The 23,843-nt window shown below is 38.3% G+C and overlaps 1 protein-coding gene across 6 annotated transcripts in view; it reads left to right on the top strand.

Annotated features, from left to right (window-relative positions):
* The window catches only part of MCTP2 (multiple C2 and transmembrane domain containing 2), a 257,893-nt gene that overhangs the window by 152,703 nt on the left and 81,347 nt on the right, over positions 1-23,843 (top strand). For all 6 annotated transcript variants that reach the window (XM_007990508.3, XM_007990506.3, XM_007990502.3 and 3 more), the window contains 5 exons: positions 661-763; positions 2,093-2,195; positions 17,292-17,393; positions 18,614-18,688; positions 20,583-20,702. In XM_007990508.3, coding sequence (XP_007988699.1) covers positions 661-763; positions 2,093-2,195; positions 17,292-17,393; positions 18,614-18,688; positions 20,583-20,702 — 503 coding nt within the window. The remainder of the gene's footprint in view (positions 1-660; positions 764-2,092; positions 2,196-17,291; positions 17,394-18,613; positions 18,689-20,582; positions 20,703-23,843) is intronic.

Here is a 23,843-nt window from a genome sequence, read left to right as displayed (position 1 = left end):
AAACAAAGAAATGGGCTCTCATGCCAAAGAGATTCCCACTCCTGTGAAATGTGTGTGGCCACTGGCTTTCAAGGCCTGATCTTTGTCCGTTTTCACGTTGCTGATAAAGGTATACCTAAGGCTGGGTAAGTTATAAAGAAAAAGTGGTTTAATGGACTCACAGTTCCACATGGCTGGGGAGGCCTCACAATCATGGCAGAAGGTGAAAATCATGTCTTACATGGCAGCGGGCAAAAGGGAATGAGAACCAAGTGAAAGAAGAACCACTTCTAAAACCATCAGATTTCGTGAGACTTACCCACTACCACAAGAACAGTATGGCGGAAACCGCCCCCATGATTCAATTACCTCCCACCAGGTCCCTCCCACAACACATGGGAATTATGGGAGCTACAATTCAAGATGAGATTCGGGTGGGGACACAACCACACCATATCAAGGTGGTGTGTTTGTTCTAACCCGTTAAGTATGCTAAAGGTACAACACTTGTAGCCTCTGCCTGTCTCCTGGATTCCCACACAGGGCCTCCATGACTCATTGGAAAAGGAGTCTTTTGTTCCCTCTTTCAGCAAGCACAACTTTATCTGACTCTTGTTCATATTGCCCTTGTCTCTTCTGAGATTCAGTTGTCTTTGACCAATGTGTATGTTACCTTTCCAGGGAAGAGTGACCCATTTTGCTTGTTGGAGTTAGGCAATGACCGACTTCAGACGCATACCGTCTACAAAAACCTCAACCCTGAATGGAACAAAGTTTTTACATTGTAAGTGCTTTAACCTCTGAAATTATTTCTGCTATGCTTGGAAGGTAGTCTGGGGCTCTTGAGTGGAATTTTCTGTCCATTTTTATGGGCAAAGAGTAAATTTTATTGTTTTTTCTTTTGAAAACATTTTATCCTTTCATTTTATAGTGTGTGGTGTTAATAATAGAAGAGACCGTTTGGAACTGCAACGGACTGTTATAGGAGTCATTTCTAAAGTAGATCTTTTAGTGACTAAATTAATCTATGAGTAAATGGAAGCTTCCATATTTCTAGATTAATTCATTCTTGGGTTAAGGAAATGGAGACCTGCCTTAAATTCAAGGATCTTATGTGTTCTAAAATCATGTTAATGCCAGAGCCTTGTATTCTGCCAAAATCTTTAGGAAAATACAGATTTTCTGTGACTCCTTAGAGACTCCCAAAGGTTCCTTATATTCCAGTTTATATGAGTGACCCATCCCACAGTGATTCTCTGCCTGCACTATCAAACCCAGGCATTTAGAAGGCTGGATATATTTAAGATCTTAGTTTGCTTTAGATTTCAAGGCACCTGAACATTGAGGGGAGGCCCCTGTTGAATTTGGGTGAAATGGTGATATACTGCCCCCACGAAGCTAAATCAGTGCTCTGTCCTGTGCTTATAAGTGAAAAAATAAAGTTCATTTTGAGTAGAATTAATGCTATTAGTAGAAAGTTCCCAAGGCTCTATGAAAAGTGGATTAACTCTGCTACACCTTTGCCAATGGCCCGGTGTAAGTGTCTCTTATTTCACTAACTCATTGCCAATCACCATGGCTCCATTTTTCATTATCCCTGGTATCTGGCTTCTGGTAAATATTAAAAAAAAAAAAAAAGTTTTAAAATGTTTGTAGTATTTTGTGTTTCAACAACAGAGGCTTTCTATGCATTTCAGCAAATAGTGATTTTTCATCACCATTTTATTTTAAAGGTAATTCTTAATTTTAAAAAATGTTAACTCCTTTCATTTGGAAGCTTTTTAAAAATCACTTTGGTTGGACACTGCTAATGCTTTCTCTCTATCCTTTCTTTAGTTTCTTTGAAAGTCCTACCCTTGAGTACAGGTATACTGTTTGAAAAAATGTCATAGTAAAAAAGTTGACTTCTTTTTTTCATATGGATGTCTGAATCTTCTATGATGGAAGGTTTGGGAATACAGTCAGTTTGATTTAATTTTTGGAATTTAATTAAATGGTAGTTTTATACTCTAAGGACATACAGACTTAATTAGTGAAACAGTGTTTCCAGATCTTCATGAAACAGACTTCACTTGTGTGTTTTTGTGTATAATACATGGTATTTTTGTTACAGTCCCATTAAAGATATCCATGATGTTTTGGAAGTGACAGTGTTTGATGAAGATGGAGATAAACCCCCAGATTTTCTTGGAAAAGTTGCCATTCCCTTGCTGTCCGTAAGTTTCCTTTATTAATAAACAATTTGTGAGTCATTTTATAGTTGATGAGTTTCTATGGTCTAGAGTTGCTTTATCTTTGTCAACCTGGGGGAAAAATCCTCCTAACTATAGCAGGAAACGACTGTTTTATTCCTCATTCTTATCTGATATTTTCAGTAGTTTCAGATATACAGGGATATAATTTTTTTCTGTTTCAGTCCAATATTGATTTAACCAACCAAAACATTTTGACTAGTTTTTCAATTCATTTTCATTCTTTCCATCTTAAGGTAGGAATTTGTCTTTGGTTACAAGAAATATAGATCAATGACTGAATTTCTATTTATTAATGAAAAACACACATGTATTTCTTTATACCTTCTGACTGTACATTTCTTCAAAGATTAATTGTTGGTAACTGCACATTTGTTCTCAGTTCTTCTAAAGACCATTTTCCCAAAAGTTCTATTTGTCTTTTTAGTAGTCATGTTTGCTTTCGGTTTCAAAATTAAAAAATGCTCTGTGGAAGAAAGCAGAGAGCCTTTCTTGGAGAAGGAAAAGTGTTTTGGCAGTCCAACTAAAAGATAAGGCACCAGGGTCAGTGAAGGAAAAAATACAAAATTCAGAAGAGAAAGCACCAAAGAATGCCTTTACATGGCGGGGTGGGGGGCGTGGGGGGGGGGACAGGAAACGGGAGAGTGAATTCATCTCTTCATTAGACAGCAATGTGTGTACCAAATGTACTCCTTGAGAAGCGAGAATTCCAGTTTTTCATCCAACCATTAACACAATTTGTTTTAGGCTTATTATGACTTTATCAGCCAATGAGACTTTATTCTTCCCAAAGACTTATTTTTCCCAAGCTATCTGTGGATTTTTGTGGATGGAGCACTCTGTAATTTAACCATGAGATTAGTCTAACTTGCATGATGTTTGCAGAGGGAGGAATGCTGTACTTCTTAATATCTTTTCTTCTGTGTTTGCGGGCTTGGTTAATTCCTCCCCGCGTTCTCATAGCCCTGATGTTACTCAGAGAGCCTGTCTGGAGCATCTGCTCCCTGGTACGGCTGGCTCCTGCCACATGCTTTGGGCCTTCGGCACCAGTCGAGCAGCTCTCAAAGAGGAGATGGCAATTTGGGATTTCCCCTGCTTTTTTTTTTTTTTTTTTTTTACAACTTTGTCAGTTATTCCCATGAGAATACATGTAACCAGAATGTGGGGGACACTTTAGAGAGGTCTGGGGGACTAGAAGCAAAGACTCTCCTTGACAGTTTTCTCATCTCACTTTTTTGATTCCTTGCTTGGTGAACATGACTTTTTTTTTTTTTTTTTTTTTTTTTTTGAGACGGAGTCTTGCTCTGTCGCCCAGGCTGGGGTTCAGTGGCCAGATCTCAGCTCACGGCAAGCTCCGCCTCCCGGGTTGACACCATTCTCCTGCCTCAGCCTCCCGAGTAGCTGGGACTACAGGCGCCCGCCACCTCGCCTGGCTAGTTTTTTGTATTTTTTAGTAGAGATGGGGTTTCACCGTGTTAGCCAGGATGGTCTCGATCTCCTGACCTCATGATCCACCCGTCTCAGCCTCCCAAAGTGCTGGGATTACAGGCTTGAGCCACCGCGCCCGGCCTTTTTTTTTTTTTTTTTTTAACTCCCCTCTGTTTTGTACATAAAAGTTATGTGTGTTTGGGCTTTCTATAGTATCAACAATTGACTTAGCTTGCCTGCCTGCCTTCCTTTCCCCAAACCCTTCCCCCCTTCTGTCTTTCTCCTCTTCCCTCCTTGTAGCCAACCTAAAGAAAGTCAAGGTGTGTGGTGGCTTGCATTTAAAGTAGGCTTTCACAAAACATTCTACCTTGTATTTTGAAGGATCTGGTTTGTAAAAAGCATTAGCTTAGGTTAGTGGTTCTTCCTTTTTCTCTCCTTCCTCTCCTCCCTTCCTCCTTCTTCCTTCCCCTGTCCTCCTTTCCTTCCTCCTTCTCTCTCCTTCCCTCTCTCCTTCCTTCCCCAGAAGATCTAAGAAATTACCTCCAGCTTAATCAGAGTTTCTCAATCTTGGCACTATTGATACTTTGAGCCAGGACACTCTTTGTTATATGGAGCTGCCCGTGCATTGTAGTGTGTCCAGCTGTCTCCCTGACCTCCACACACTAGATGACAGTAACGTCTGCCCACATTCCTGCTGTGACAGCCAAATATGTATGTAGATGTTGCCAGATATTCTGAGGGTGTAGAGATCACTTCCAGTCAAGAACCGCTGACCTAAACTAATGAATTTTTCAAAACATATCTTTCAAAATACAAGGTAGAATGTCTCATGAACGATCTGGCTTAAATGCAAGGAGTCCTTGATTGGGACTTTTTTCAGATTGGTCATAAGCTGCCTTATGATCTGTTGTTCATTCATTTGTTCCACAGATGTTCATCAAGTGTCCACTTTGTGCCAGGCAGTGCTTTAGGTGATAGAACTCTAATAACGACCAGAGGGAGGCTCCCTTCTCACTTGGAGCTTTTATTAAAATAGCAGGAAACAATGCATAAACAAAACAAAAGCAATATACAGAATGTTAGATGGTGAAAAGTAAAGAGGAAGAGGATTGCCGGGAATATGTGTGGGGAAGGGCACTTTTTTCCAGCTGCTAGCCAGGGAGGGCCTCATGGAAAAGGGGGCATTTGAGTGAGAACTTAAGGAGGTAAGGGAGAGAGCCGTGTGGATATCTGAGAAATCCCTCCCAGGCAGGAAATTCTCAAGTTCAAGGGCTGTGAGGCAGGACCTTGACTGTCAAATTCCAGCGATGGCCGGGCAGCCAGTATAGATTGATCAAGTGTGCCTGGTGGCGAACAGGAAAGGACACAGGGGTAGGGTGGAGCTGGAGAGGACCCTGGCGGATGTGAAAGTGAAAAAGATTGAAGTACTTTGACTTTTTCATAGTGAGGGATGGAAAGCCACAAAGCGTTTCAGGCCAGGAAGTGCTTGATTTGTTCCACATTATGTGTTTGTTTCTAACATAAAAGTGCTGTATACTTCCAGGAATAAGCCCTGATCTGCAAGGTCTCCACCTTGTAAAGCAGCACAGCCTGGGCCATTCCCCTCAAGGACTTCGGGGGTCCCTGGCATGGTACACTCAATAAGGTGCTTCGGTTGCTGCTGTTCACTCTGTTTCCATCCAGATTCATTTCCAATTCCTGACTGATAAATTGGGGAAGTGATCACATCTTCTAGTGCATCTGTGTGGGCTCTTCCTGAAATTCAGTGATCCACCTGCTACATTCCCTCTCCAAATGAATTGATTTTCTGTCTAATATTAGATATAAATATGATCTTAAAATTGCCGTAAGCCTCAATTTAACTGGCAAAGTATAAGCTGTAAGTTGTTTCGTGAATCATTCTATTTTCAAATAATTCTAACTTGTGATTTAGAGGATGTGTTTTAACCTACTTATTCAGATCTAGTTTTTTTTTTTTCTTTAATCTCTCTTGAGTGATGCTTACAATAGAATAGTGAACTAGCAAGTTCTGTGCCGTGCACTTAGCATGCGCTGAATCATCAATTCTCTAAGGACTGGATGAGGCAGGCTTTATTACTATGCCCATTTACAAATACGGATACTGAAGCACCGAAAGGATCCTGTAGCTAGTAAGTAATAGAGACAGGATTTGAATTTAGGTGGTATCATACTAAAGCCTGAGCTCCTAAGAGTTTGTTATATTGCCACAGTGAGTAACTATTAAGTATATATCATCCCCAAAGCAAGAATCAAGAGGCCATTTTGTGTAACCACTGTGCTATGTGCCGTCAGGGTCGGGGTTGGTGGGTGGCAGGAGGGACGCAGACTTGAAGAGTTGCATATGCTGCAGGAAGGCATCTGTGCAATAAACACGTAAGACCCAAATAAACATATAAGTCCCACGGGAATGAGAAAGGGCAGTGGGAAGTAGGAGGGATGGGTTTAAGTTCAGAAAGACTTAGGAAGCAGGGAGTTTGAGCTGGATCAGGGATGAGTGGCATGTTGATAGTGTATAGTGGGTGAAAAATAAAGGTCATTCCAAACAGAGGGTCCAGGGAGAGAATGAGGGAAGCAGAGGTTTAGGGGAAAGGCCATGTCTGGGAATGAGGAGGGACCCAGCTTCCAGGAGCTCAGGTCCTGTGGGACACACTGAGGGCAGTCCAGGAAAGGTTGAGGGAGGTCTCAGTTAGTATTTTAGCAGGAAGTCACTGAAGAGTTTTGACCTGGAGGTAGAGATATTGGAGCAGTTGACTAGGAAGAAAGTTTTGGCTCTAGTATGAAGCAAATTAGTGAGAGAGAAGACTCTTCCCAGAAGACTTAGTTGAAACTCTCAGAATTAAGCGTCAAAGAAGACCCTTAGATTTCATATTGTGTGCTTCTTAGGAGAAGGACTTGTTTCTCTGTTTTGTTTTGTTTTGTTTTTTAACATGAGAGAGAATCATAAAAATTGATTTGTTGGTGTTTCACTCTGATCTTTATAGGCTATGGAGCCATAATCAATAATACCTTATTTTAGGTTTAAAAACAGAAATTGTGTTTCTTGAAGAGGAATGTGAATAAATTTTTTGAGAATTCATTTTCTCTAATCAGGTCATAAACCATAACATGATTTATACTTTTAGAGAAAATACAAACTATATTTTTAAATGTCTAAGTATAAAGTATAGAATATACTTCAATTTTTAATCTCACTCAAAATGGTAATGTGCTAAGTGCATTTAAGCCTGGTAAATAAAGAGCCTGTTCTAAATTCATTATATCTTTTTAATCAGGGTGAATATGCTAACTGACTACTGGCTCATTTAAAATCCATATAAATATATTCATTATTGATGGTGAATTGTTCAAGGCTTATATATGTATAGATATATGCTTAGATGTTTATCATAATTGAAAGAATACAGGCCAATGGGCTATCCTTCCATATATTTCATTTGTCTTCAATCTTTTTCAGAAAAAATAGTTATTTGTATAGATATATAATATATTTTAATAAAATATTCATGGGCAAAACAGTAGAAAATTGAGATTGGAATGTGTTATAATCTGAAGACTTCTAATATTTACTCATTTTCACATTGCTTCTCTAATCTTCTAAACAGTAACATAGTAAGTGTGCATTAGAGAACACTAAGCACACCTTAGAATCTAAAAACATGTCAGGCAGTAGACACTATCTTCTGATAATTCACTGATTCAAAAGACTTATTTAATATTTTTATCCTCAATTAAGTGATCTTAATTCTGTCCTGAAAATCAGGCTGGATTCTTCGATTCTTCTCTTCTAGGCCATTCGTTTTTATTGAATCACACATTCACCCTCTCAAAATTACCCAATGGACCCATTTTAGGAGACTGAAAATCAGCTTTCATGGCAATCTGTAAAATGGGAAAAGCATCATATATTGGTATTTCCTAATAATAAATAAGAAGTCGTCTGCAGCTTGATGAATACCTGCAATTTTTGTTGTTGTTGTTGTTTTGAGATGGAGTCTTTCTCTGTTACCCGGGATGGAGTACAGTGGCTCCATCTTGGCTTGCTGCAGCCTCCGCCTCCCAGGCTCAAGCAATTCTCCTGACTCAGCCTCCTGAGTAACTGGGATTACAGGTGCCCACCACCACGCCCGGCTAATTTTTGTATTTTTAGTAGAGACAGGGTTTCACCATGTTGGCCAGGCTGGTCTCAAACTACTGACCTCAGGTGTTCTGCCCACCTCAGCCTCCCAAAGTGCTGAGATTACAGGCATGAGCCACCATGCCTGGCTGAAGACTTGTGTTTTGAATCAAATGTGAGTCCTTTTGTGTGAGCCAGGCCAATGTCACAAATGACTGTATAATCAGAAGCATGGGTCTTTATGCTGTCCTTCTAAATTCCCAGCGTTCTCTGTGAATCCACGCCCACCTGATAGCTGGCTGCACCAATAACAGCTTCACTTAATTAGTTTTATGGGACAAATTTTCTATAATGGCTTGTACCAAATAAATGCCACGTATATCTCCATTTGCATTTTCAATTAACTCGATTGCCCAAGTTTCACCTGTGATGGGTTTGTGCATTGAAATGGACTTGAACAGTGCTAGGTTATTTTAGGTTAATACAGAAATTTTTGGCCATTAAAGTAAATAATATTGATTTATAATTAAACTTTAAAAAAAAGTAAAAGTAATCTGTTGCCAAGATTTGGTTTTCCAGGGCACGGATTTGGTCGGGAAATTCCATGTGAGTCAAGTTGGTGCCATAGGGTAGAGGGGCAGTGTACATGGGTGAAAAGGAGAGAGGGATGTATCACCTGGGAAATCATTTGATAAAGACAAAACTTGAGTCCCAATACAGGGTGAAAATGGTCACGTTGAATGGAAACTTTCAACTCTTCTCATTGTCTACTCCTGGTCCAGTGTGTCCATTGAAATAAATAAATGAAGACAAAATAATGCAAATTTCCTATTGGTCTTAGAAACTAGGCAAGAATACGTTTAACATGCTGGGTAGATCCTGAGCCCCATGCAGTAGACAGTATAGGTATTTGATTAGAACAGACAGGCTAAGAGAGAAAGAATGACTGCAGGAGTCTCCTGATGGCAAGTAGAAAGCTGGGTGAATCACATATGGTGGTAGATGTTAAATCAGTTCAACTTTTCTATTAAGTGGAAAAACCTCTTACATGGATTCAAAGAGTAAAATCGAACTGCTGCTTCTTTGAGACACCTAAAACACAGTAATACACAAATGGATGAACGAAAGTATCCTACACAAATGTAAGTAAAAGGTAGGCCAAAAACTTGATACAGGTTTTAGGGGTAAAAAAAAAAAAGATTGAATTAACAATAAAGTTATAAGACTGGGCGCCGTGGCTCACACCTATAATCCCAACACTTTGAGAGGCCAAGGTGGGCGGATCACGAGGTCAGGAGATCAAGACCATCCTGGCTAACATGGTGAAACGCCATCTCCACTAAAAAAAATACAAAAAACTAGCCGGGTGCGGTGGCGAGCGCCTGTAGTCCCAGCTACTCAGGAGGCTGATGCAGGAGAATGGTGTGAACCCGGGCGGCGGAGCTTGCAGTGAGCTGAGATCCGGCCACTGCACTCCAGCGTGGGTGGCAGAGCGAGACTCCATCTCAAAATAAATAAATAAATAAATAAAAGGTTATTGTAAATATGAACCTTTAAGTGGATAACTTTTCATAGAAATAGATATGCATATTAAACAGGGAAAAATAATAAAACTAGAATTGTCAAACAATACATATTATGTATTCAGCATTTAAAAAAATCAGAAACAGGCCGGGCGCAGTGGCTCACACCTGTAATCCCAGCATTTTGGGAGGCTGAGCCAGGTGAATCACAAGGTCAGGAGTTCGAGACCAGTCTGACCAACATGGTGAAACCCCGTTTTCTACCAAAAATACAAAAATTAGCCAGGCATGGTGGCATGCGCCTGTAATCCCAGCTACTCAGGAGGCTGGGGCAGGAGTATCACTTGAACCTGGGAGGCAGAGGTTGCAGTGAGCCAAGATCACGCCACTGCATTCCATCCTGGGTGACAGAGTGAGACTTCACCTCAAAAAAAAAAAAAAAGAAAAAAAAACGAAACAAAAATTAGAAACAAAAAAGGCTGAGAATGGATGCCTCTTGAAGGCCCTAATTTGGGAAGGTCCAGGAAGTGTTAGCAGTGAAGATCCTGCACATTCTTCTGCAAACACTGTATTTCTCAGCAGGAGATTCTGGAGTCTCTCTCTCTCTCTCTCTCACTTTTTTTTAAAAACTAATTCGCAGATGATTTCTAAGCATACTAAGGTGGTGGTTCTCAAATTTTGGAGAAGATAAACAATAAGCTTGATCTAATAGATGTGTATGTATACATACACATAAAAAATAGAAAATATTCTGTTCCAGTACCCATTTAACATACTCAAACACTGATCATGTTCTGGGTCTAAAATACTTCAGTAAATTCACAAAAAGCAGAAATTATACTTGTTTACAGTATTATAAAAATAGAAATTGGTAATAGAAATATCAAGGTATTTGCTGGCAGAAAAAACAAAAATCCCAAATAGCTAAGGTAGATACCAAAACTGCAATTATAAACTACTTAGAAATGGACAATTAAATATTATACATAAAAATTATGGATAAAGGCCAAAAGTGTTATTCAGAGGAAATTCTTACCTTGAATGGTTTTAGCATTAAACAAGAAATGTTGAAAATCAATTAAACATCTGAACAACAACAATAACAAAAAACTCAAGTTAATAGAAGAAAGAAAACTTGAATTGAGATAAAGGCAGAGAGCAATAATCTGGAAAATATGTGAATAGCAGATATGATAAATTCACATATTCCCCAAAAAACAAATGAGACAAACCATTTAAAGGGTTCATAGAGAAAAGGAACAAAATAGATTAAGGATGAGGAAAGAACTGTAAAGAACACTCAACTTTCCTGAGGGGTCTGAGAGAAAATATCAATAGTTATAGAGACATGTCCTGGGAGAACTTGGGTACTGTAAAGGTATAAAATCTCTCCGTATGAACTATAAACATAATACAATTCCATGTTTGGGAAAATGTTTATAAAAAAGTAAAGAAAATTGTCTTCAAAAAGTATAACTGTAGCAATTTGGATGTACTGTTTAGTGAAAATAATTACCCAAAGACTAGGAAAATTTATGAAATTATTTCAGCCTTTTCTCCCTGCATCCACCCCGCCCCCCCAATAGGAAAATAACAAATCCAAATTATTTTATGAACAAGTATTTTTCAACCCTTAAAGGGACAAGCCATTCTTAGATTACGTTTATTAAGAACATGAGAAAATGAAAAACTTGGAGAAAAAATAGAGCTATTCCCTCTATTATCTCATCTTTACATTGATAATAGTTCCTATTGCATAGGATTGTTTGCAAAATCTAATGAGCTTATATGTTTATGAATTAGCAATTAAAAATTAAGCCTTTTATGTCAGTTTTGAGCAATACAAAATTAAATATGAAATTATGCACATTTTAATAAAGGAAATATTTGCAAATACTATCTATCTGATAACATATTATCTATAAATAGTCTATCTGATAATAACATGTATTAACCTTGAACGTAAAGAAAATACATAGAAAACATTCTGGAATGAATAAAATGTCAGTAAGATCAGCATTATGAAAATGAGATTCATGACTATACACAATGGGAGAACATTTTTAAAAAGTGAAAAAGAATCCCAGACTGTAACAGAAAACAAAACAAAAAATTATAATGTCTAAGATTTATGTGAAGAAATTCTAGAACTATACTGAAGGGCTTGAGAGAAGACTAATTGGAAATCATTTAATTTATAATAAATTTGAAGGATGAAGTCCCTGGTAAATGATAAACTACTTAATAAGCAATTCTGGGAATTTGGTTGCTTATCCGTTGGGGAAAATGTGTCGATGTATTACAGCAAACACAACAATTTCAAGATGAGTTAAAGATCAAACACTTGAAACAAACTTCATTAAAAATGTCAAAATAGTGGGGAAATCCTATGTAAGTAAACTGAGAAGCAGGAATAATAAGAGAGAAAAAAATCTTAATATGTCAGTATGGCCAAAACAAAAATCACCATCAGAAATTGAAGACAAAGGATAGACTGGTAAAAGCTACTGGCAGTATCTAAACAAATGGATAATATCACTGGTACAGTATATACATTTTCTTTAATAAATAAGGAAAATACAAGTCAACCTAGCAGAAAACTTCATTCAAAGAAGTCGAAATTGGCCAGGCACGGTGGGTCACACCTGTAATCCTAGCACTTTGGGAGGCTAAGGCGGGTGGATCACCTGAGGTCAGGAGTTTGAGGCCTGCCTGGCCAACATGGTGAAACCTTGTCTCTACTAAAAATACAAAAATTAGCCGGGCATGGTGGCGTGCTGCTGTAATCCCAGCTGCTCAGGAGGCTGAGGCAGGAGAATCACTTGAACTCGGAAGGCGGAGGTTGCAGTGAGCCAAGATTGCAGCATGGCATTCCAGCCTAGGCAATAGAGCAAAATTCCACCTCAAAAAAAAAAAAAAAAAAGAATAAAAAAACATGATAGCTGAACACATATGAATGGCTCATGATTTATTCAATTATGATCATGATGTTCAAGAATGCAAATGCTGCTATAGCCAGACTCCCTAGGTTGACATCCTGACTCCTCCCTTAAACTGGCTGTGTGATTTGTGACAAGTTACTTAACCTATCTGTCTGCATTTCTTTGTTGCTGAAGTGAAGATATGTATCCTTCTACTTGTATTGGAGGTGTATGGTGAAGATCAGAGTTAAGTGTGAGATGGGCACAACATTCCCTGGCACGCAGTGAGCACTTATAGTGTAAGCTGGCATTACCTTCATCTGCATTGTTTTAGCAATTGAAATGATCGAATATGAATATGCCTTAAAAACTTCATATAAGTGTTTGTTTAAAAATGTTATATTGACATTGTGACTGGGTGTGGTGGCTCACGCCTGTAATCCCAGCACTTTGGGAGGCTGAGGTGGGTGGATCATGAGGTCAGGAGATCGAGACCATCCTGGCTAACATGGTGAAACCCTGTTTCTACTAAAAATACAAAACATTAGCCAGGTGTGGTGGCATGTGCCTATAGTCCCAGCTACTTGGGAGGCTGAGGCAGCAGAATCGCTTGAACCTGGGAAGCAGAGGTTGCAGTAAACCAAGATTGTGCCACTGCACTCCAGTCTGGGTGACAGAGTGAGACTGTCTCAAAAACAAACAAAAAAAGTTATATTAACTTTATGTTTTTTCTATTCAACACTTCTTGTAAATTTTACATGGTTTTTGGAATTAATGTGTATTGCTTTTGAAGGAGCAGCTCATATTTTAGGGATAGCTGGTTTGGGTTTCAGGCAGTGGATGAATGGATTGTCTCAAGAAGGAAGAAGTGAAGTAGAAATGGAGGAGGTCTAGGGTGATGAATTCCGTGTTGCCTCTACTAACTGGTAGCTGAGCTTCTGTGCAGGCAAACCATGACCTAGTAGGTCTTTCTCGTGCTGTTTATATAACTCACATCATGGGACCAAGGCCTGATTCCAAGTGGCGACAAGAATGTGAATGGATACCAAGTAAAGTGTATGGATTTTCCTCTTGCCCAGCCACGTGTCTGTCCTTGTCACATTTTATTGGAGAGCTAATTTCCATGTGCATCAGCTGGTACCAACTAATATGTCATGGTGTTGTCACGTTATTTTCCGTTTTATGCAGAGTGAATAACGGCTGAAAGAACAGTGCCATTTATACGCAACAACCTCAGTTTCTAACTGGAAGGTCGAACAATGGGGAATCAATATGACTCTTTAGTTTGGATTTTAATCTTAAGTGTGTATCTTTCCTCTCTAAAGCCATTGATGGTTTTATTCCTTCATATTGATTCTGATTAACCTTGCTATTGAATAAGTTGGTAACTCATTGCATCAAAGATCTTTATAGGAAAGCATAATAATTATTGTTTTCTTTTTTTTTTTTTTTTTTGAGACGGAGTCTCACTCTGTCGCCCAGGCTGGAGTGCAGTGGCACGATCTTGGCTCACTGCAAGCTCCGCCTCCCGGGTTCACGCCATTCTCCTGCCTCAGCCTCCCTATTGTTTTCTTAAAAGAGTTCAAGATGAGAAGCTTTTTTCTCGGTTCTCACATGCTCACCTCTGTTATATGCTGATTATAAAATAGTTTAGTTTTCTAATATATTGAGTGTACCATTTATTTGACTCAAAAATTAGTTTTATCAACCAACTTCTAAAAACTGATTATATTTACTGTGCTTACAGCTTGGTTAATGTATTTAATATTCTTTTATATATATATAAAAGTTAAATAGCTTAAGCGTGAGTGTGGGGCAAATGAAAAATTTTAAGCAAGACTATCTTCAGTAACTTGGCTCTGGCTCCAAAATCCTGAATTATTACTCAGAAACAGACTTCTTGTACTTCTATTTACTGACTAATTGAACCAGGAATCGACTGTTAGCATGGTCTATAAAAGCTTTGTGATATATTTCTGAAAATAATATAAGGGACATGAAAATGTCACTTTTCCTGATTTAGGGGTGTTTGCATTCTCGAGTTAAATCTATTATTACTGTCCTGCGTAGATGGTTTCTTCAACTTGTTACCTAATATTATGCATTATTTGGCCATCAAAAGGCAAGTGTACAAAAATGTGTAGTAAGTCAATTTGAAGAATTTATCCTGGAAAACTGAAGTTGAAGACATCATTGTTTTATCCAAGACTCATATTTGAGTGAAGTCCTCCCAAATGTCAGCTCAGGAAATCTCTCCAAATGAATTGCGTTGTCTTTTTGTCATAAATTGAAAGCTGTATTGTTCCTTTTTGCCTTTGCTGACAGAGAACTCAAAATTCATGAAAAGTATATATAGATTCTCTCCTCTAAATTTTCTTTTGACTGTGTTTTAATTATGTCTGTTTAATTATTTAATGGAAGCTTTAAAGTTATAAATGTAGAAATAATTTTCAGACTTTTAAATATAAATAATAAATTTAGTTTAGACATGGAATATGTGTGTGTGTGTGTGTGTGTGTGTGTGTCTGTTCGGTTTTCATCTCCTGTTATATAAATGCTCTCATGTAGGCAAGTTGGAGGATACAGAACTTTTTATTTGATATTCTTGTTTTAGAAGTTCAATTATATAATCAGAGAGGAAAATGAAAATATTTTAAAAAGTAGTCTCTTCTGTTACTATCTCAATGTTAATTATAACACTATTCAAATGTGTTCACCTGTTCTTAACCCAAACATATTCCAAATACAAACTAGCATGTTTCTTCCTTCCTTTACCTTTTATCTTTTCTCTAAAGATATTCCTTGTAGCAGACAAACTAGAAAAGTGGAAGCAACTAAATGTTCATCAATAGGAGAATTAATAAATTATAGTTTATTCACTTTTTAAAGATTATATAGCAGTATAAAAAATGAACCAGACCTAGATACTAATATAAACAAATTACCAAGTCATATTGATAGATACAAAACAAAATTGCGAAATACATATAATTTGTCACTTAGGCAAATAATTTTAAAAACATTTGTCTGTCAAGGCTGTTTTTATGAATACAGAATCTCAATAAAACTTAGAAAGGATGCATGCCAAATTCCTATCTAATTTATGTTTAGGGAAAGGAATTTGGTGTTGGTGGAAGTTCAAAGGGACTTCAGTTTTTTCAGCAATTTTTAAACTTTTTGCAGTTTTTAAACTTATATTCTATTTTTTAAGATAGTTAAGTACCAAACATGCATAGGTTTAATTCTATCTCAGGCTTTGATGCCTGCTTTCATGTCCTTAGGTGGGTTCTGATTTTGCTGACACAATGTGAGGGATGTTAGGAAACAGGAAATGGTCATTTACCAAATTAAAAAAAAAAATCCCTTTGCTATAAAATATTTCTCTTTATTCTGATACCTCTTGTTCTTCTGTTATCCTTCGCCAGCCCTTAAGAAATCATGGAAATTTTAAGATAACAGTACAATGACTGTGGGTTGAAGCAAAGCTAAACTGGACCCAAGTCAGCTTGGCAAATTGTCAGGCTGTTTTTGTATTTATTTCTTTCAACTTTAACATCCACAATTTATTAAGTGAGACTGTGTATCAAAGCGGAAGCTCAGAATCCTGTTTGGACACCGTTTAGGAAGGAAACCAGGTCTTTATGGGGCACCCCCTTCCTCTTAGCTGCTGGCCAGGAAGACCATCCTTCTGTATCAAACCTATTCAATCAGAAAGAGGTGGGGTGACTTTGGGAAGGAAGATGACCTCTCCCTTGTAAAGTGGAATTGCTCTGTTTCCCCCCATGACTTATTCAACTCATTTCCACCACTGTTTATAAGAACACTTGTGTGAATGCTTGTAGCGACAGCAATAGTCATTTAAAATATGGCTCAAATTTCATGCTGTTAGATTTCCTATGCTATTTACATTTTTGATCATTACAATCTCAAATAGAGCTTTTGATTAACTTGAGTTTTGCTGAGGTTTTGCTAACTTGAGTTTAACTCTAACCTTTTAGAGTTAACAGGTATGCTTCTTAGAAGCCTGAAGTTTAATTAGTTACGTATACTACTAGTGTGTAAAATCATGACTGCTATCAAATCTGAAAAGAGAATGATTAAATCAAGCTAATTAACTTGTCTTTCATGGGAGCCAATTAGTTTCCAAAATGATACTGAAGATGTTTTACTTAGATAACTTATATGTAGGGTCCACAGGTAGACTAGTGTATGGAACTGATGCAACATGCCAGCCAAGAGAGGACAGCAGAGAAACTTGTTTGTTTTGAAGATTTATTGGCACTGTACATTTTGAGTGTTTTTGGATTTTGACCTCAACTTTAAACTGATTTATTTACTTAATTTGCATTGTTTCCTGGCTAGTAAAACACTATTAAAACCAGCTCCTTTATTCATTTCTGTTAAAAATAACCTTTTGGGGGGAATAATTTTAGATTTACAGAGAAGTTCAAAGAGAATACAGGGTTCCCCATACATACCTTATCCAGTTTATTCTAATGTTGACGTCATATATTACCATAATACATTTGTTAAAACTGAAAATAACTAACATTGTTACATTGCAATTAAACTCTGATCCTTATTTGGATTTCACCAGTTTTTGCACCAATATCTTTTTTCTGCTTAAGGACCCAATACAGAATACCACATGGCATTTAGTCATCTTATCTCCTTAGTCTCTTGTAATCTATGACAGTTTCCTAGTCTTTCCTTTTTCCCATGACCTTTACAGTCTTGAAGAGTATTGGCCAGGAATTTTGTAGAATATTCATCATTTTTGAGTAAATGGAAATATGTAACTTATGATTTGCACCAATGTTTTTCACCCACACATCAGTTTCAGCCTGGTGATTGTCACTTTATCTTCCTGTCTAGAGCGTGTTATAACAGCATTCTAAAAGTAAAAGGTGATTTATCATAGAATTAATATTTGTTTAATGTTTGCTTCATCTGTGATCATTCTGCATCCCCAATTTTGCCAAAATTAGTTTTGGTTATTTAAACAACATAGTAACTTTGTACCAATGTGTTTTTTAATTTTTGTTTGTGACAGATTAGAGATGGACAACCAAATTGTTATGTACTAAAGAATAAAGATTTAGAACAAGCTTTTAAAGGAGTTATTTACTTAGAGATGGACCTTATATATAATCCGGTAAGTCTAACTGGGTCATACTTCCCGGCTTTCCCATACCTAAAATAGAAGGTGACCAGCTTTTGCAGGCTCAAATCAATGTAAGATGTTTCAGAATTTTTGCAGCTAGAGAGAGGAAAGAATAGTGTTTTAAAGCTGAGTCATAAAATGTGCTGGACATCCCAGCTCTCAAGTGGTATTAACCCTGTTGAATCAGCAGAATTGATGTTGTTTAATTCTCAGTAAATCTAAATTGTCAGGGAAAAAATTAAAAAAACAGGAAAATTATTTTTATATAATCTCTTTATTATAAAATTTTATATAAAATGTATATAATATAACCTATGTAATATATAATTGTATAACATATAGTATATAAAATGCTATATTATGTAAATTAAAGATATATATATATATATATCTCACATTCTCAATAATACTCGAACTCTGGGCACAGTCTCCAGTAAAAGGATGTGTTGCTTCTTCTTCCCATTTCCTTCCCTTTCCCTTCAAGGAAATCGTATGTGCATTTTATAAGCAGGTCACCCTCATCTCCTCCTTTCTTCTGGAAAACGTTTGTATATAGAGTATGTATACTGGTAAAACCTGAGTTTAAGGGACAAGTGGAATACAGACTTGAAGAGAAAATATTTCGGTTAAAGGATTTTACAGTTCATGTGATGTGGAGAAGGACTTGAATCTGATTCTTTGGGGTCTTAGTCTACTGGTTTGAACAAGTGCATAAGTCCCTCTGAACCTCAGTTTATTCCCTGTAAAACAGGGTTAAAATGGCTCATTGACTTATTTTTCCAGGTCATTGAAAGGAAATAAGATTCTCTGTGAAAAGTGTGTTTTCATAAACTGGAAATGGTTATTCACCTGCAGACATTTTTGGTAGAAGCTTAACTTAAAGGGATTTCAGAAGGAAGTTTTATCTTTTACAGACGTTAGTTTGAAAAATTCATGAACATCAATCTCTGCAGTGGTTTAAAATACCCCCAGAGAATGAGCCAAGTAGAGACAGTACCATTCTAGACTCAATCTGACCCGTGCCAGGGACTTTTATCAAATGAGACCCCCAGAAACATATACAGGGCACAGGAGTGTCCACCATTTCTTTGCTCCCTGCTAAGGTCAGAGTCAGAAGCTATTGGTTTGCATGATTTTCTCAGTCATTAAGAAAACTAGATGGATGAAGTCCCTATAAATGCTGCCCTTTTTAAACAATGATGTCTTTCTAGGTCAAAGCAAGTATTAGGACGTTTACTCCCAGGGAAAAGCGCTTTGTTGAAGACAGCCGCAAGCTGTCCAAAAAGGTGGGTCGGTACAGTAGGTGGCTTGTTAATTGGTACACTCAGCACCTGAAGTATTAACACTTGCCTATAATTTCTTCCTTGAATCTTTTCCTCCCTCTTATTCCTCCTTTCTCGCTCTTGTCCCGTCTCTCCACTTCTTTCTCCTTGTCCCCTTTTCTCCTAAAATAAGGAGGTCGGTCAGCTCCCATAAGAAGGACAAGACTTAGAACATAATTCTTGGATTAAACAGAAGTTCTCAGACCCCATTATTCTCCTGATTCATTGTATAAACAAAAATTCCTAGCATCAAGACTGTCAATGTCTTGTCCTGCATACCCGTCCTTTAATCATAGCCATTTCGTCCTCTGCCCTTTAGAGAAGTTTCAGGGAGGCACAGTGTGTGGAGTCAGTAACAGAATTAACCCAGCAGATCTTCAGAGACTTCTAGCCTGGGCTTCGCTCATGACTGCTCCTACCACTTCGGTGTGGTCTAAATTTGGGATGTGTTGGCATTTCACCCCATACTGAATGCAAGTTCTCTCCCTCTGCCTATTGCCCTTAATTCCTCTCATTTAGTTCAACAAAAGGTGAAGTTCAGGGCCCGGTAGGAAGTTTCACTTTTTTTTTTTTTTTTTTTTTTGGTGACCTTTACATTTCTTTTTCAGAGTCCCTCCCTGTTGTACTCTCCACAGCTCAGGATTTCACTTTGTACCTATCATCCCTCTTCAATTGTATAACAAAGAACAAAGTGTCCCCTTTTTCAAGAGTTTATTACTTCCACCACTTCCTTTGGGGTGAGCAGCTGTGGATTACATAAAGCAGTTAAATATAAAGACATCTTATCATCCTTTTGTTTCCCATGAACTTCTGGGCATACTTGGGAAAGGCCTTAAACGTCTTCTGAGGGGAAGCCTCCAAATATTTCATTTTGGTCTGCCATAACATTGAGTGTAATATTTATTTTGTGTAATCTGAGTAAATGTCTTATTTTATTATTATTATTGCCTTTCACTCTGTTTACTTGAAAGCTAAAACCTGGGTTGAGGTGGGTGGGGTAGCTGCTTTGCAAGCACATTGAAATGAATCTGCCTACAACTGGGAGAGAGACATTTCCTTTGCAAAACAAGACCTCCATGTGGGGTGACTTTGGGCTCTGAGAGCACCGGGGAACTTGGGGCTGAAATCCTGGGGTATGCTAGGACCCTCCCCACGTACCTCTTGCCACTTAGACCTCCAAATTTTGATAAACTTGAAACATTTCCTTAGGATACAAATACTTGAAAGCATTTACTCTGTGACAGGCACTTTTCTAAGCTTTTTCATCCTCTCAACAACTTGTAAGATTAGCACTAATATCAACCCTATTTTATAAGAAAGAAGTTAAGTAACTTGCCCAAGGTGAACTTCAACCCCTTCCCAGAACTCTACTTTTCTGTAGACCTCTGGACTAGATAAGCTATAATACTTGTATGTTTTTATTGTAAATCTATGCATTTGCTTCCAAACTAAACAACATAGACATTCATTCTGTGTCTGTATCTCTCTTTTTCTCTCTCTCTGTCTTTCTCTTTCTAGTTCTCTCTCTACCTCTGTATGTGTCTTTCTCACACAAATTCACCAGCATTAAATACCTGGCTTCTGTAGTTTCACCATTTCCATTTTTCTTCTGAACACTGTTGAAACAGGCTGTTCTTTTTCAGATGAGCGCTAAAATGCATTTGATTCTCTTTTCCTCTGTGAATGATCATATTTTAAAAAGACTTTTAGACGTGTCAGGCCTTCTCCTTTCTATTATTATCATTTTTAAAAATTGGGATCTATATAGAATATACTTTAAATGATCAGGGTACCTGATCTAGATGGAATATTTGTAGTATTTAAATCTCATTTCCTGTTTGTCATTTTTTTAAATCAGATCTTATCAAGAGATGTGGACCGTGTGAAAAGAATCACTATGGCAATATGGAATACAATGCAGTTCCTTAAAAGCTGCTTCCAGTGGGAATCTACGTTAAGAAGTACGATAGCATTCGCGGTAAGCTTCCTTTCTTATGTTCAAATTATTTGCTGCTTATTTACATCTATTCATCTTTCTGAAATATATTACAGCATAGGTGATTATATGAGGGTTGTCTAAGACAGTACTTAGGTCAAATTTACCCTGGGAAACCCCTTAAAGTACCCAAATCTTAGTCATATACGGTCTCTTGGTACATTTAAGAGCACCACTGTTGTATACATATGTTTAAATGTTTCTCCAGTTGTTACTATAGCCACATTTGTATAGCCCTGCATTGTGTTTATTTTTTTTCTTTCTGTGCCAGTGACTACCCGTAATTTTTGAAAAATGGCATCTGAAGAATCACATGACTGAATAATAACTGAATTGCTCAATTTACATTTTAAGTAAATTATTCCTGAACTTTAGTATTAAAGATGTTTATTCATTTCAAGCCAGTTGGGACATACTGATCATTACACATTAGAATTTCATTCAGTACCACAAAGAGGAACCACCCCTGTATATGAAATGTACCCTTTTCTCTGGTGACATTGGCTCATCCTTATGAGCATAATAAAATCACAGAATCAAAGCGCTGCAAGAGATCTTTAAACCACCTAAGTCTACCACTGAGAGCCCAAGAATCTTGGAAGGACTTCACAGCTGGCCTCATGCCTTTATGTCTCAGGGCATCCTCTCTCATTTGTAAAGGGACTTGTCCTGGATCAAATTGGTAATGTCAGCCATGGGAGGAGAAATCAAGGCTCCCAACTGCAAATCTCTGTATATTTAGTATCATGCCATTCATTTCTGTCCTGTGCAAAGGTCACTATAAAACCTAATACGAGGTATGAGTGGTCTAAGAGTGTGAATATCAGTCATGATCATTGGTGAATCTGGTTTCTGAATGTTATGTGGTTCTGTCTTCTGTTTTCTACTGCCAACATATGCTCGGTGTTCTCTCTTAGCCAACAGGCATAGCCTCATTTAAAAAATGGGGGAAAAACATATTTAGCCCAAGATGTCAATGGGTTCAGGTCACTCCCAACATCTTTATGCAATCAAGTACATCAGCTCCAAAAGAGGCTTTTCCTTTGCCATTGGGGAGTATTTTGTTTGGTGTAGTTTATTTTACTTCTCCACTGCTTCAGTGTAGAGGACCCATGCTGCCAGCAGGCTTGACCTTTCATATACTTTTTCTGCTGTCTGAAGTTGCTAAAACATTTGGCCTTAATAAAAACACTAATAAAGGTTTTATTAATCTGTATCCGTCATTGTCTCAGCATTTGTTTATCTACTTCCCTTTCTCACGTTCTCCTCAGCTGGTGGCTTCATGCGTTGGGTTCCTCTTCAACCTCCCCAGCTCCACCTCCCACCCGAATTCCCTTTCAAAACTTTCCATGGAATGTTCTATGCAATTCTGGGCAAAAGAGGAAAGTGAACACAATTGGTGGCTTCTTCCAGTCAGCACCCAGACAGCCGCTGTGAGGAGGAGAGGATTTCCTCTTTCTCGAGTTTAGTTTCTGGCACTGTGATTTTAGAAAAACAGAGATCTGTTGCCCTGGATTCTGTAGGGAGATGACAGAAATGATTAATGGGCTGCTGGCTTGATCTGAAGAAAGATTAGAACAGATGAATAGAAATAGGTTGTCTAATAGAGGGGACTTCTAAACAGGAAGGGAGCCTTGGAAATGGAGCCACTTCTCCACTGCCTTTTCTCTGAGGGATTCCTCCCTGCTGGGCTTCATGCCTCGGAGCAGAGCCCACCCCCAGACTGGAGAATGCAGGCTGCCATGTTGTACTCTCAAATCTCTGAGGCCCACAGCAAGGAAGATCAAGATGGTGGTGTTCTTGCTGGTTTTCCAAAGTATGATTTTGCAAGGATACGTGGGTTTATGTGACTGTGTGTATAGGGACGTTTCTCACTGGACACCATTGAAAAAAATGCAGAACCGTTAGATATGCTATATACCTACAGCCTGTCATTTGGTTGTCCTGAAAGTACTGGAATAAAAGTGCTCACTTAAACTCATTTTCAGTTTTAATTTAAAACTCTGCTTTCAAAAATTTAGACCATGTGTATGTTGACTGGCCTTAGTGATTCTCAGAAATACCACAGCCGTAACGTAGTGGATACTTCTGCTCCCTAAGTTGACGAAGTGTAATTTTATTAAAAATTGTTTTTGTTATTTCTATTGTGATTATTCCAAAACGATTTCTGCTATTAAAGTGAGAGGCTATACAGAAAATGCTTTCTTGGGACAGAATAAAAAATGTATTTAGGTTTTTTTGTTATTGTTTTTGAGACGGAGTCTCACTCTTCGCCCAGGCTGGAGTGCAGTGATATGATCTTGGCTCACTGCAACCCCTGCCTCCTGGGTTAAAGCGATTCTTCTGCCTCAGTCTCCCAAGTAACTTAGACTATAGGCGCACACCACCATGCCTGGCTAATTTTTGTATTTTTAGTAGGGACGGGGTTTCACCATATTGGCCAGGCTGGTCTTGAACTTCCGACCTTGTGATCCACCCACCTCGGCCACCCAAAGTGCTAGGATTATGGGCTTGAGCCACCACACTTGGCCTCAGTTTCATCTTCTTTCATTCTTCTTTTAGTAAGATTATGGGTAGCCAAGCCTTCATTTCCTTTTCTTTGAAAACGCGTTTCATTCACGTACCTTGCCTGTAGACCTGTTAGCTGTCTGTAGGGGACTGGGTTGGCGGGGGGGGTGGGGGTGGGGGTGCACACCTGGGTGCCACCCTGGCTGTAGTGCTGTGTCCTCGAGTCTGTGGGGCTTCATGATGGGTTGTCTTTCTGCAAAATGTTGGATCCTCAACCTGCCAGGCTCTCCTCTGCCTCTCTTCACTATGCAACTGCCGTATCTGTCAGAGGTGACACACTGACGGATGTTCTCCTGTGATCTGTTGAAGACAGAATGCTGCTTGGTGTCTTTATTCGTCACTTTGTTCATGTTCCAGCTGCTTGGCTTGGTATTACAGGACAGAACAGTGGTGGCGTCTGAAGCAAGGTTTTTAAGTCAAGGATTTGTTAAATGACCTGTAGTCAGGTCCTCTAACTGAAATTAGCATATGTGATAGTTGAGGGTTCACTGCACAGATGTGAAAGGAGCTATTTTAGTTGAACCAGTCCCTAGTAGGGCTTTTCTTCCTGTGACA

This window comes from Chlorocebus sabaeus, chromosome 29, assembly GCF_047675955.1.
Source record: "Chlorocebus sabaeus isolate Y175 chromosome 29, mChlSab1.0.hap1, whole genome shotgun sequence".
Taxonomy (NCBI): domain Eukaryota; kingdom Metazoa; phylum Chordata; class Mammalia; order Primates; family Cercopithecidae; genus Chlorocebus; species Chlorocebus sabaeus.
The sequence above is the reverse complement of the archived record's forward strand: the minus strand, read 5'-3'. Positions and strand labels throughout refer to the sequence as shown.